The following is a 14,182-nucleotide window of genomic DNA, read 5'->3' as shown; positions in this document are numbered from 1 at the left end:
TACCGAAGATTCACTATCTCTAACAAGGAAGTCACCTTCGACACCCCGTTCATTAAGGGCACATTCGGCCTGATGTCGTGTAACGTTCCCATAATACCACTCTCTTCCAGCAAACCGTCCCGTGGAAGATGGCCCTGTATAGCTTATCTGAGGTGGATGGGAAGTGTTCATGGCAGGACCATCACTTAAGATGACTACGTAGTTTTTAGGAACGAGGCCAATTTGCCCTCGTGAATTTTTACATTTCCACCATTCCGGGTCATTTTCAGGTTTTTCAATGACTTCCATTGTTTCCCCTTTATCAAAGTTGAGCTCTTCCTCCGTAACAGAACTGAAAGGATAGAGTGTTTGAACAATATGCAGCACTTTCATACTCTGGCCATTACTCATTGATGCTCCTTTTCTTAAACTGAGGAAACTTGGGGAATCAGCTGTTGCTTCTTCAAGTTCCTCTACAACATAGTTTGAAGGAAACCAGCCAATCTGTCCATTGTAGCTACCTCGCCACCAACCGTCACTACACTTTTCCATCACGATGACTCGGGATCCTTTCACTAGAGAGAGTTCATCCTCCCTCTCTGCAACATACGCGAATTTGACATAGGCTGGGATGTTGAGGTCGTAAATCCTGTCCGCAGTGCTTCCATTGGATGGATATTCTGCATCCGTGCTAGGGGTGGGAGAGGCGTCTCTTGTGCTTGTCTTTCTTTTTGTCTTACCCAGCCCTGTCAGAAACAAAGGGAAAGGCTTTGTAATAAAATAATTAAGCGATAAATAAAAAGTCAAGTGCTTTTCAAAATAAAAAATAGGAAGCATTTCTGGCTTACCATAAACTTCACCGTCAACTTAACAAAAACAATGCACAGAAATAGATTGGCCATGTGTGACTAGAAGACCTCATGACTACCATCAGGAAATATTAACATGGTTGCTCAAATCTACATTTCAACAGATGGCTCAATTAATGCTGATCTATAATTGTCATTCCCTTCAGAAATCTACAAAGTTGCTGGTAATGCCAAAAAAAGTCCAATATAAATAGAGGATAATCTGGCCTTGGATGCTTACTAGCTATGTTAACCCTGGGCAAGTCACTTAAGTCTGTTTGCCTCAGTGTCTTCACCTGTAAAATGAGCCAGAGAAGGAAATGGCAAAATCACACTAGTATCTTTACAAAGAACAGGGTGACAAAGAATCTGAAATGACTGAATGACAACACCACCATTGCCATTCACTTTGGAAACCTGCAAAGTAACTGGTAATACTGAAAAAAGCTCAATAAAAACAGGGGAGAGTTTAGTTTACTGAAAAGATAAGTCATCTGGGGACAATTTCTACATCCCTCAGGTACACTAAGTATGAGCTCATAGTGTGTCCTTAGTACTCTTGCACAGGTGGAAGGCTGGGCTGTGCCACTAAGTGCTGCTTCTGAATTCTAAGGTTCTAGAAATCTTTGAATTATCCGTATTCCAAAACATATGCTTATTTTTATTTTTAATATTAATAGTTTGTTTTAATATCTTCAGTTCCAAACATAGTCCTTTTCTCCCCCAAGGGCCTTCCTTTCTGACAAAAAATAGAGAAGAAGGGGCGGCCAGGTAGCACAGCGAGTAAGAGCACCGGCTCCAGTGTCGGGATAACCTGGGGATTGAATCCGGGCTCAGATACTTAGCACCACACCCAGAAATAAATGGCCGTGTAACCTTGAGCAAGTTACTTAACCCCGATTGCTTTAAAAAAAAAATTAGAGAAGAAAAAAAATGTAGGTTAGCAAAATTAACCAAGACAATGAGTCTGATGGCAAATGCAAGGTGTATGCCATCTGCCAAGGTACTCAATATCCTCATGCTGCCAGAGAGAATTACTCGGGGCTTCTAAGTGCAGCGCCCTCTTCCAACTAGGCAGTAACTGAGGCTTCTATGTTCCAAGTGAATACTAAAACTTTTCTCCCTATTCATACTTACCTGCTCTGTGATCTAATCTTTGTTCTCTGCCAGAAGACAGTAAGTGCTAATGAATCACCAGATAAACTAAGCTCTGCTAATGTTACCTAACAAACACCACGACAACGAGTTAGCTTTTTGAGGCATTTGTGCCCTCCTTTGTTACCTCAGCACAAAAGATTTTCCACCCAAACTCTGAGAGGAAGACATCTATAGCTAGGAACTAGTGACCCATCCATAGACCCTTGCTGTTCAGTTATGTCCTATTTTTTTATGACTCCATGTAGGGTTTTCTTGGCAAAGATACTGGAGGGGTTTGCCATTTCCTTTTCTAGCATACTTTACAGATGAAGAACTGAGACAATGAGGGTTAAGTGACCTGCCCAGGGTCACACAGCCAGTAAGTGTCTGAGGTGGGATTTGAACTCAGGAAACCAAAAGTTAGTAAACACAAAGTTGTGATTCAAGTTCAAATTCATTTACCTGTCTGAAACCTATCAGTAGATCTCTTAAGGATCTGGGGACCCCAAATTGAAAGTCCTTTTGTAGTCCTTTGGTATATCAAGAGATGGGGGAAAAGAGGGAACAGGGTGATAGTTAGAACATAAAACTGTGCCCTATTTTTGATAGTTTGCCCAATATCCTTCAGGTTATACCACCTTAAATTGTTCAGTGGACACCATACTAACATACAAACATGTTGCTAGTTTTTCCCTGGAGCAAGCAGATAATGGCAAAGAGATCCAAAGATAATGGTAGAGCCATGTCCAAATTACTTGCAGAAGGGGTCCCATTAAAAGAAAATCAGACAAAAGCAAAGCCAGACAAAAGATTTTATTTTTGTTGCTTATGAATTTATTTATCCTTAGAAATATTCACACCATAATTTTTAAAATATATTACCCAAATTCACTTCTGTTTAATGGTTATGCTATTTCATTATATACTAAAAACATTTAACTTAAGTGCTTATAAAGCATAATAGAAACAGTCTGGTGTATTCAAATAGGTAATTCAAAAAGAAAAAAAACAACTAAGTGCTCTGCCACTAACCAGCCAGATTGCAACATAAGGTGTGAAAGGAATCTGCTGCTTGGAGCCACTATTGTGATAACTTGAAAATAATGACCTGCTTCCCTGACTAATGCAAGTGCTCACGGGGTGCCAACAGGCCACTCTGAACTGTTCCAAGTCTTTACCCCATGCCCTCTTCTAATAAACTCATCCAGCCAAGCTTCCACACTGAGTTAATCCTCCCATAATTTTATCATTCTTCAACTGAGCATGAGCAGATAGACTACTTGGAAAGTTGGCAGTGGAGGGAATGATTTTATTGTGTTCTGCGATACAATTACAGGAAAATGGTACTTAAAACTGCTTCCTCCAGGGGAAAGCTGGCAAAGGTTTAAATTCAGATGAAGAATTCCAACATTATAAACTGAACAATAACATCTGTCAAGCAAGACGCCAACATGAAAGCAAGAATTAAGGAATATTAAGGAGGGGAGAAAATGTTCCACCACCCTCCAAAGTTTTAGACTTGTAAAGGTACTTGTTAGAATGTAAACCTAAAATGAATGATCTCATTATTTCTTTGCATATATTTCTCATGACTGAATCACTGTTCTCTTCACCCACAAACTCTAGTAATTTGGATTTTCAAACAGACGGTTCCTTAAGCTTCAACTCTCTCCTCCATCTCTGAATAAATAACTACTTAATCTTTTGGAGTTGAGAAACTGATATCTAATACTGTGACTCTTTAATACCAGTTCTGAATTTTTTTTATTATTTAATTTTAGGCAGTTACTAACAGTAACAGGTTATGTTAAAAGAGGTTCATTTTTTTTTTTTTTAGTTATTTGAAATTCCAAACAGATTTTCCCAACAAAACAGTGCTCTAAATGCTCTACAGGGTACAAGGGCAATCCACAAAAGCCTACTTATGAAATTTATGTCAATATTTATATGGGAAAATGCATTCAACATTTCATTTGGGACACCAGGAGTATCTTTACTTTGGTGGTTGGGAAATCACTAAATAGCTTTGTGACCTTGGGCAAGGTCACCTTAACATTCCTGAGCCTCAGTTTCTTCATTAGTAAAGTGAGGCAGGAAGTCAGGGGTTGAAGTTAGAGGTGATTTACTTCATATTCCTTTCGGTGCTTGGATCCTTTGATGTGGTATCTTTCAACCCTCAATTCCCTCTGAGACTCTTGTGACGTGAGCCAGAGACTCCAAAGGGAAAAATTGGCAAGATAAGGGATGAGGCCCCACTGGCAGGTAAAGACCTAAAGCAAGAAGATAAAATGCACGGAAGAGGAAAATGATGAGGCAGAAACTCTTGGTGAAATGATGAGCAAGTGCAATAGGGTAAAGGTTGTTGGAAGGGAAGTAAGGGCAAAACATCAGTGGGGGGGGATTTTCCTACTCTTTTTGTGTTATTATACTTGAATAGCACTGAAGGGGTTAGAAAAGCAGCCTCTAGATTTTTTCTTACACTTTCAGCAACCCCCTCCCTCAAAGTACTCTAGGCAAATTTAGTACATTTTGTGCAAAGGCAACCTGAGAGTTGCTTTTCTCATTTTCATCTTTTCCCTTTTATTGTTCCTTCAATTTCTTCTGTGTTGTTTTTAAATCATACCATTTATCTGGTTGAGTTGCAACAGAAAGGAATGGGCAATATTTAAAATGAAGTGAAGTAAACAGATATCTTTATTACCATAGCAAGAGCTCAAGTTATGCATTTACATCTATTCTTTAAAACTCAAGTACCATTTAGAAATGAGAATAAAACCTTTATTAACCAGAACTCAACTATCTACAACACTCAGCTAACTTTTTTTTTCCTCTGCATAACACTTTTAGGAGAAAGGAAACCATTATTATTAATGCATATGCCCTTGAACATTCAATCAATCCAATTTCTACTCTTACAGTATTACACAATCTGAACAAATATTGAATGCTGTGAAGAATCATTTTATGAAATATCAGACTATCATTTAATTGTTTAGTGAAATATGCTGAGTAATTATCTGGGAACATTTTAGAGTCTATCATTAAAGGGACTGTCCGTAAAAAGCTGGAAAGGGAAACAATGATCACAGAGAATGAACATGACTTTCTCAAGAATAATGATTAAGCTCTAAAAACCGAGAAAACAAAATGGATTCTCTTCTGTAATTGATTTCATTTTGTATCACTACTGACATTTTGTGCAACAACTGAAGTCACATTTCATTTGTCTCGAGTTAAGTTTGGAAGTTCAACTTTCCTATAAATCATTCATTGTCTCTAAGCTAAGTTTAGAAGTTCAGATCTACTTAATCAGTCTTCTATTCTTGTGTCAAGGAAAGCTGTTATCCTTGAAGGATGCAGGTAAATGCCAGGGAACCTGGTCTGTTATCTCTGCAAGACTGGCTGTCCTTCAAGAGAATTTGGTCTGTCATCACCATGACACTAACCATGCAGATGGACACCTCCAATGAACTTTCCAAGCAACAAGATGGAAGGAGGGATTGTTGGTGGCTCTGCACTCCAAATTTCTAGCCAATCATACTGTCCTCCACATCTATGATGCTGCAGGGTTTATAACCCATCATATTGTTTTCCCCATCTATGATGCTAACTTCTAGTTTTTGGATGACCCTACTTTTATCCATAAAATTAATTTGTCAGTCCTCATTCAGGATCTTTTGGCTTGCTGAAGAGCCAAAGACGGGTAATTACTAGTCTTATCAATAAACTGAATATACTCAGAACTTTGTGCCTCAGTTTGCCTTAATTTTAATTGTGACAGTGCCTCCCCCCACCTTTTTTTGCCTTTTTATTTTTTTGGAGGGCAATTGGGGTTAAATGACTTGCCCAAGGTCACACGGCTAGTTTTTGTGTTAAGTGCTTGAGGCCGCATTTGAACTTAGGTCCTCCTGACTCCAGGGCCGGTGCTCTATTCACTGTGCCACCTAGCCGCACCCCTCCCCTTTTTTTGACAGTGTTCCTTATAGATTAAGGGAATGTTGTAGATATCGTTAACCTGGATTTTAATTACTTTTTTACTAGTCAATAACCTTTATTTAGCACTTACTCAACACAGAGTTGGGCTGAGTGGGAGATGCTAAAAAAACCCAAAAAACCCAAAACACCACACTTTGCATAAGTAACATTCTTTAATACAAATTAAACACATTTTATCTAGTTTTTTGCAAGCTCCCTCATGCCATTTTTGTTGAGAAGATGGAGAGGAGTGGGCTGAAAGGAGTAAACTTAGAAGATATTTAGGAGAGCACCTCAAGAACCAGTATGTCCTATGTTTTAACATTTTTACTGATGACTGAGGAAAGGCATGGAAGATGTTTATTCCACCTAAAGATGGGATTAAAACCATCAGGGATAACTAACACACTGGATAACAAAGTCAGGATTCTAAAAGATCTTGACAGGTTGGATTATTATCAGGCTAAATAATAGCATGAGAGTTGGAACATATAGATTATAGATTTATATAGAATTTAAAATCATTGTAGATTTAAAGCTGGAAAACAAGGAGGTTACTAACCTTGAATCCCTCATTTTCCAAATGAAGAAACTACAAAAAGGAAAAATAAGGGTCTTGTCCAAAGTCATACAGCTAGTAAGTGGCTAAGGTGAATTTTGAACCCACATGCTGAGTCCAAATCCATGCATCACAAAACTCTTATACTTGGGTTCAACAAAGGGGGTAGGGAATGGTCAGAAGCAACAGCATAATTAGAAAAAAAAAGTCTGGGGATTTTAGCGGGCAAGGTCAATAGTAACATGACATCCAAGAAGCTAACATAATCTAGTCTACAAAGCTGCACTAACAAGGTATAGCATCCAGGACTCAAGAGATCTCCGAATCAGAGGGTAACAGACTTTGAGTTAGAAAAAACCTTAGGGACTGCCACTGATTCCAACCTCATTATTTTAAAGATAAGGAAATTGAGGAACAGAATGGTTAAATGACTTGCCCAGGGTCACTCAGGTAAATAAATGTCTGAGGTGAGATGGCACTTCTTAGTTCTAACAAGTGAGACTACATCTGGAATACTGTTCAGTCCTGGGAGACACATTTTAGGAAGGACCCTGATAAGCTGGGTAAGAAGGACACTGATAGGCTGGGAAGTGTTGAGAGGAGGGGAATAACCAGAATGGTGAAGAGCCTCAAGAGCATGTCATGAGAGCACTGGTTTGAAGGAACTTCAGGTTTTTTAAAATCAGATTTGGGGAGGTGTTGGCCATTTTTAAATATCTGAAGGTCTATCACAGGGAAAAAGTAATTGATTTGCTCCGACTAGTCCCACAGGGGAGAATTTAGAATAGGTAGAAATTAAACAAAAGGAAAATGTAGGGGGAAAAAACAGCTCTTGTGTTATAAGGAAAAACTTCTTAATGGAATTGGAATGAATTAGCCCCAAACAATGCAAATTGGGGCTTTGCCACAATTTGCTTTATGAAAATTCTATAAGGTTCAAGTCTATTTTACCCTAGATTTTATAAGTCAGATTCTTACAGTTTCATTATTCCTATGGGATAATGTAATCTGTTATTGCATGTGAATGACCTTTCCTCCAGTCAAATCACTATGTAGATAGTAAAAGTGTTAATGAAAAACACATATGCTTCTCTTAGACTACACTATGCTTCCAACTGATTGAAATTATTGTAGCAAATAGTAATATATTATTTCATCCATGGACTGCAGGCTCAAGCATACTCGTGAGTTAAGCTTTTGTATTAAGATTCTGACCCATGTAGTATTCTTTGGCCCCTTGCCGATGTCCTCAAATCTAATTTCAATAGGGTTTTTGGTGTGGTAGATGGTTTTTAGTAGGAATCTGGAATTCAAAATTTATGTAAAAATTATGCCATTTAAAGTTCTTTTACAGAAAGGAAATATTCTAAAATGTGCTAACTCTGGTTTTTACTATTTCTAAATAAATGTTCTTTTTGTAAACAGATTTTTCTCTTTCCTTACAGAATATATAAGGACTGGGTGGCTAGGTGGCGCAGTGAGTAAAGTGCCAGCCCCGCAGTCAGGAGGACCCCAGTTTGGTTCTGGCCTCAGACACTTAACACCCACACAAAAAAACTAGCCATGTGACCTTGGGCAAGTTACTTAACCCCCACTGCCCTCCAAAAGGCAAAAAAAAAAAAAAAAAGGATATACAAGGATCACCATAGCTATTCATATGAGATAAAACTTAACAAGTTTGTTTAGGGAAGAAATATATATATATATATGTTTTAGGAGAATGAGGTAGACGCTATGAGTGATAATCATCCTATTCATAGAAAGGAGACTTATTAGATGTTTTTAGTTTGTTTCCTTGGCAGTGTTTAGAAAATCAAAATTCCTTCTTGGTAACTGAGTATGTGTTTTCCTCACTCTGCCTTCCTCTATTTTAGATTATTAAAATGAATTAATTATAACTACCAAAGATCACAGAATCTTACAAGAGTTCAGAGGGACCCCAGAGTTGTTTTTTACTAGTTTTGTGAGTATCTAAACAAGAACATAATGCCTCTTCCACCGATGGAGGACCCATTACTTCTTGAGATAGGAGCCCCTTTTACTTCTGGATAATCCTAATGTTAATAAGTTTTTTCTTATGACACAAGAGGTTTTCTTCTTTTATAAAAATTTTCCTTTCATGTAATTTTTGCCCAGGGTTCTAAATTATCCCCTCTGGGGTCCATCAGAGCAAGTCAATTACCTCTTCAATATGACAACCCTTCAAATATGTTCTACTAGCAAATGGGGGGGAGGGAGGACAAAGAGGTGAATATTTGTCATCTTCATTAGACTACAAAGGAAGACCAGTAGTTTCAGAGCTTTAGCTCTTCCCTCTCCGGTGGATATAGCTATCATAGACTTTGAATAGAACTCCTTTAGAGCATGGTAGCAATAAAAGTTCCTCGTTCTGCCTCATCTTTCTTTAAAAAAAAAAAAATGAATTAAATCCTTTTCTCCATAAAGCCGCCATGGCCTTTCTCCAGTTAACAGGGTTAGAAAACTACAAAGGAACAAGACACATACACACACACACACACACACACGGAAGGTCTTACATCTTGGCAGATGTTCTGGCCAACAGTAATATCTACCAATTTTGTTTTCATGAAGGAAGAGATGAAGAAATTTGTAGCAGGAGTGTTAAGATCAAACCTAGGCAACAACAGCTTGTATTTTCTGTTCCACTGAATTTCGTTTTCCGATTGTTAGAGAAGATAAGGTCTATGAGACAGTTTAGGGGGAAACATCACAGGCAACTCTCTTAAGTTACAGAGCAGGTGATACCCTGCATTGGTAGAGAGGGTTCCCACACTAAGGAAATGATCGGTTCAGTTGAAAAACAGTTCAGAAGACACAGATAAGTGAGGCAGTTTGTTACGGCTATAATACACTGAATATATTCTTTTAAAAAACAATATAATAAAAGTTGCTTCATAAACAGTCCTCCTGCTTAGTCTTTGTATACTGAAATGTTCTTATAATAATCATATTATTTTTGTATTAAGAGTTCATATTAAGTAAAAATTTTAAAAGCTTTTTTAAAAAAGAAAAACCTACAGATATAATATTTTTCCATGTCTTCTTTTGCATTTCTCACACAGGAATATACTAGCACAATAAAACAAAATTTTATTTTAAAAAAATTCCCAAATTCTCTTCATTTCTTACAGCAGAATATTACATTCATTTGCTGTTGTTGGGTCATTTCAGTCATGTAAATATACTGGAATGGTTTGCCATTTCCTTCTCCAACTCATTTTATAGATGAGGAAACTGAGGCTAGCAGGTTAAGTGCCTTGCCCAGGGTCACACCATAATTTGTTCAGTCATCCCTCAGCAGAGCACCCTTTTAGTTTCCAGTTCTTTGCTACTTCAAAAAGAGCAGATATATATATATATATATTTTTTTTAAACATATAAGTCCTTTTCTTTTCCTTTCTTTTCTAATCTCTTTGGGGTAAAGATTTAGTAGTGATACTGCTGGCTCAAAAGTTATGCACATTTTATTAAGTTACGGGGCATAAACTCAAAGAATGGTGGTTCAATTCACAGTTCTACCAACAATGCATTTATGTTTTTGTTTTCTCCACTAATGCATACCAAATAATATTATTACCTTTTATATGTTCCCACTTTCTTCTTGACCCTCTTACATCTGATGACTATCAGTTCATTTTCTTCCATCTTACATTGATTACTACTATTCTTAAACAAATGTCTCTTCAGATGAGGCAGGAGGATAAAGAGAAAATAAGGCTAGATTTGGAGTCTGAGAACGTGGGTTCAAATTCCAGCTCTGGTAGTTACTACTTGTGTCACCTTGACAAAATTAATTACTCAGTCTCCCTGGGCTTCAGTTTCCTTATGAGAAAAACAAGCAATCTGGACAGGAAGGTTTCTAACATCCTCTCCAGTTCTAAATCTGTAATCCTAAAAAATTTTGTGTTTCATTTTTAATCGCTGTGTTTTAGATAAGTTTAATTAAGTTATCTCATCCTTTGTGGAAGTAATCAGGTTATGCATCTTAAATAAAGACTAAGAGAAAGAGAGGGAAAGAGAAATCTAAGAGTTATATAAATTAGTACATGTATAAAGAAAAGACACCAATATTTTATAGTTAAATTGGAAATTTTAAAAACAGGAGTGAAAAGTCTAAGGATCCCACATGGAAAAACAACATTACAACTCATTTATAGCCCATGGTACTGTCTTCCAGAATTAAAAGCTGACACTCAGAAAATCTGAAGTCAAAATGAATAGTATCAATATTCTATAAATGTGAAAAAAGGCACTGTAAACTTGTCAAAGGCCACATTTAAAAGTCTCTAAGGAAACTCCATAATAACAGATTTTTTTTTTTAAATAAGCAATCGGGGTTAAGTAACTTGCTCAAGGTTACATGGCCAGTTATTTCAGGGTGTGGTGCTAAGCATCTGAGCCCAGATTTGATCCCCAGGTCATCCCAACACTGGAGCCAGTACTCTTACTTGCTGAGCCACCTGGCTACCCCCATAATAACAGATTTAATAGTCTAGCCCAGAGGTATTAAAAATGCTTGCATTGATTCCTATGTACATTTACTGGCCCCTATTCCTAACTGAGTTTCAAAACATTGCCCTAGTAATCCGATTGAAAAATTACATTACATAAACATTAAGTGCCTACCCATGTGTTAAGGATTATACAGGAGAAGATTCAAGGATCAATAAGGTGTAATTCTTGCCCTCAATAAGTTTATACTCTAGATGAGGAGATACAACATATAGAAAAGTAGCTTATTAGGGTCTGGAGCTGCAAGAGACCTTAGAAATCCTTGAGGCTAATTTTTCTTGCTTTTACAGATGAGGGCAGTGATCTGATCAACGTTAGATAGGTAACAAGCAGCAGAATATTTTGATGGCCAGAAGTTGCCCACTTAACTAAGGGGTTTACTGGCTAGGTTTATTTGTTGCTTGTTTCCCTCCCTGCCTTCCTTTAGGTCTGTCTTCCTTAATAAAACCTTAAACCAAGGTCACTCTGAAGCTCATAGATTGGACTACAATAAGTCCCTACCCAAGTTCCACTTAATGGCTGTTTTTGGGACCCTCCTGGCTTAGAGTGAACGTCAATGGTAACTTTCTCTTTGGAACAGCAACCCTGAGGGTCTTACCCTCCCAGCTTGATTTTTTTTTCTTTTTTTCTAATGAAAGAGGCCATCTCTTGACTCACTTCTTTTTTTTATAGTATTAATAATACTATATATATATGCATATATATATACACATACATTTTTAAACATTTGATTTTAAAACTTTTGAATTCCAGATTCTTTCCCTTCCTCTCATCTCCCACCCTTACTGGGAAGATAAGCAATTCAGTATAGGTTGTACATGTGTAGCTAATGCAAAACATTAACATAGAAGATATATTGTAAAAGACTGACTATATATTTCCCTCCCTCCTATCCCAACTCCCACTTGTTCTATTCTCTACTTTTATCCCTTCCCTTTTCAAAAGTGGGTGCTTCCAACTTCCCTCCCCCCAGCCTGCCCTCCCTTCCATCATCCCCCCTCTCATCCCCTCCCCCCCCACTCTCTTGGAGAGAGAGATACCCTATTTATTGTGTATGTCATTCCCTCTCCGAGCCAAATTCAATGAGAATAAGGTTGACCCATTCCCTTTTGCCATCCCATTCTTCCCCTCCATTGTAACCATTTCCCCTTGCCTCTTCTTTATGAGATAGTTTACCCCATTTTGTCTCTCCACATCTCCTCTCATTATATTCCTCTCTCACCTCTTAATTTCACCTTTTAAGTATCATCCCTTCCTGTTAAATTGGTCCTGTGCCCTCTATCTATGTAAACCTGTAGACATATATACACACATTCACATATGTATTCATATGCCTGCATACCCTCCGATATAAACATTATACACACACACACACACACACACACACACACACACACACATTTCTATTCGCTTCAACTATTTTCATACTGAGAAAAGTTTCATCAGTTACAATGATCCTTTTTCCACGTAGGAATGTTAATAGCTCAACTCTAATAAGTTCCTTATGATTTCTTTAATCTGTTTAGCTTCTCATGATTCTCTTGCTTCTTGTACCTGAATGTCAAATTTTCTATTCAAGTCTGGTTTTTTCATAAAGAATGTTTGAAAGTCCTCTATTTCACTGAATGACTGTATTATCCCCTGAAACATGATACTCAGTTTTCCTGGGTAGGTGACTCTTGGTTTTAATCCCAGCTCCTTTGACCTCCAGAATATCATATCACAAGTCCTGAGATCCCTCAGTGTAGAAGCTGCCAGATCTTGGGTTATCCTGATTGTGTTTCCACAATATTCAAATTGTTCCTTTCTGGCTGCTTGTAATATTCTCTCCTTGATCTGGGAATTCTGGAACCTGGCTATAATATGCCTAGGAGTTTTCTTTTTGGTATCTTTTTCAGGAGGTGATTGGTGGATTCTTTCAACCTCTATTTTGCCCGCTGGTTCTAAAACATCAGGGCAGTTTTCCTTGAGAACTTCCTGGAGGATGATTTCTAGGTTCTTACTTTGATCATGGCTTTCAGGTAGTCCAATAATTTTTAAATTATCTCTCCTAGATGTATTTTTGAGGTCAGTGGTTTTTCCAATGAGATATTTCACATTGCCTTCTATTCTTTCATTTGTTTGGATCTGTTTAACAGCATTTTGATTTCTCATAAAGTCATTAGCTTCCATTTGCTCCAATCTAATTCTGAAGGAATGATTCTCCTCAGTGACCTTTAGAGATTCTTTTTCCATCTGACAAATTTGGCTTTTTAAGGGATTCTTCTCCTCATTGCCTTTTTGAGCCTCTTTTGCCATTTGAGTCAGTCTATTTTTTAAGGTGTTATTTTCCTTAGTCAGGCTGTTGACTCTCATTTCATAATTTTCTTGCATCGTTCTCATTTCTCTTCCCAATTTTTCCTCCACTTCTCTTATCTGCTTTTTAAGGTCTTCCATGGCCTGTAACCAGCTCCTATTTTTCTTTGAAGCTTTTGGTGCAGGAGTTCTGACTTCACTGTCTTCCTCCTGTTCCATGCTTTGATCCTTTTTGTCCCCAAAATAAGAGTCTACTGTTGGATTGCTTTGCTTGGTTTGCTTCCTTTGCCTGCTCATTTTGCCACTCAATTACTTGACTTTGGGGCTTTTTGCCACAGTAGGACTCTGCTACCAGACAGGGGAGCTTCGTTCCAAATGCTGGGATTTTCTCAGCTGCCCAAGGTATTAGTTGGGTGGCCTCTCTGAAGCCTCCACACGCTCTGGCAAGCTGGACACACACCCCAGGACCTCCACCTTAGACTGCATTCCAGATCCAAGCAGGTTAAAGCAAGAGCAATTACACCTCAAACTGGTTCTTGGTCCCCCTACATTCTGCAGGCCAGGAGTTGAAGCTGCCTTGTGGATGCCATGCTCATCCCTCAGCGGCTTCTCGCCCTTGGGGTCAAAAGCCCAAGCACTCCCAACTACTGGGTCCCAAAGTCCACGCTGCACTGACTTCTTACTTTGTTCTTAGCATCTATGTGTTAATTCTGGACCGCCACAGCTGCTGTTTGTTCAGGCCCACCCTGGTGCTAAAACCTTGGCATGGAGCTGGGCTCAGCTCCCAGAGCACTGCGCTGGCCGATTCCTGCCGGCCTGCCGGCCTGCCCTCAATAGGAGGTTAGCTTCTCTGTGT

General features: G+C 38.3%; 1 protein-coding gene across 10 annotated transcripts in view; it reads right to left on the bottom strand.

Annotated features, from left to right (window-relative positions):
- Positions 1-14,182, bottom strand: part of NCK2 (NCK adaptor protein 2) — a 202,648-nt gene that overhangs the window by 35,120 nt on the left and 153,346 nt on the right. For all 10 annotated transcript variants that reach the window (XM_069093978.1, XM_069093976.1, XM_069093979.1 and 7 more), the window contains one exon: positions 4-725. In XM_069093978.1, the coding sequence (XP_068950079.1) occupies positions 4-725 (722 nt within the window). The remainder of the gene's footprint in view (positions 1-3; positions 726-14,182) is intronic.

Source organism: Petaurus breviceps, unplaced genomic scaffold (genome assembly GCF_028583685.1).
Source record: "Petaurus breviceps papuanus isolate PSGF00001 unplaced genomic scaffold, PetGlider_PUasm1.0 214, whole genome shotgun sequence".
Lineage (NCBI taxonomy): Eukaryota > Metazoa > Chordata > Mammalia > Diprotodontia > Petauridae > Petaurus > Petaurus breviceps.
This window is presented reverse-complemented; position numbering and strand designations above follow the sequence as displayed.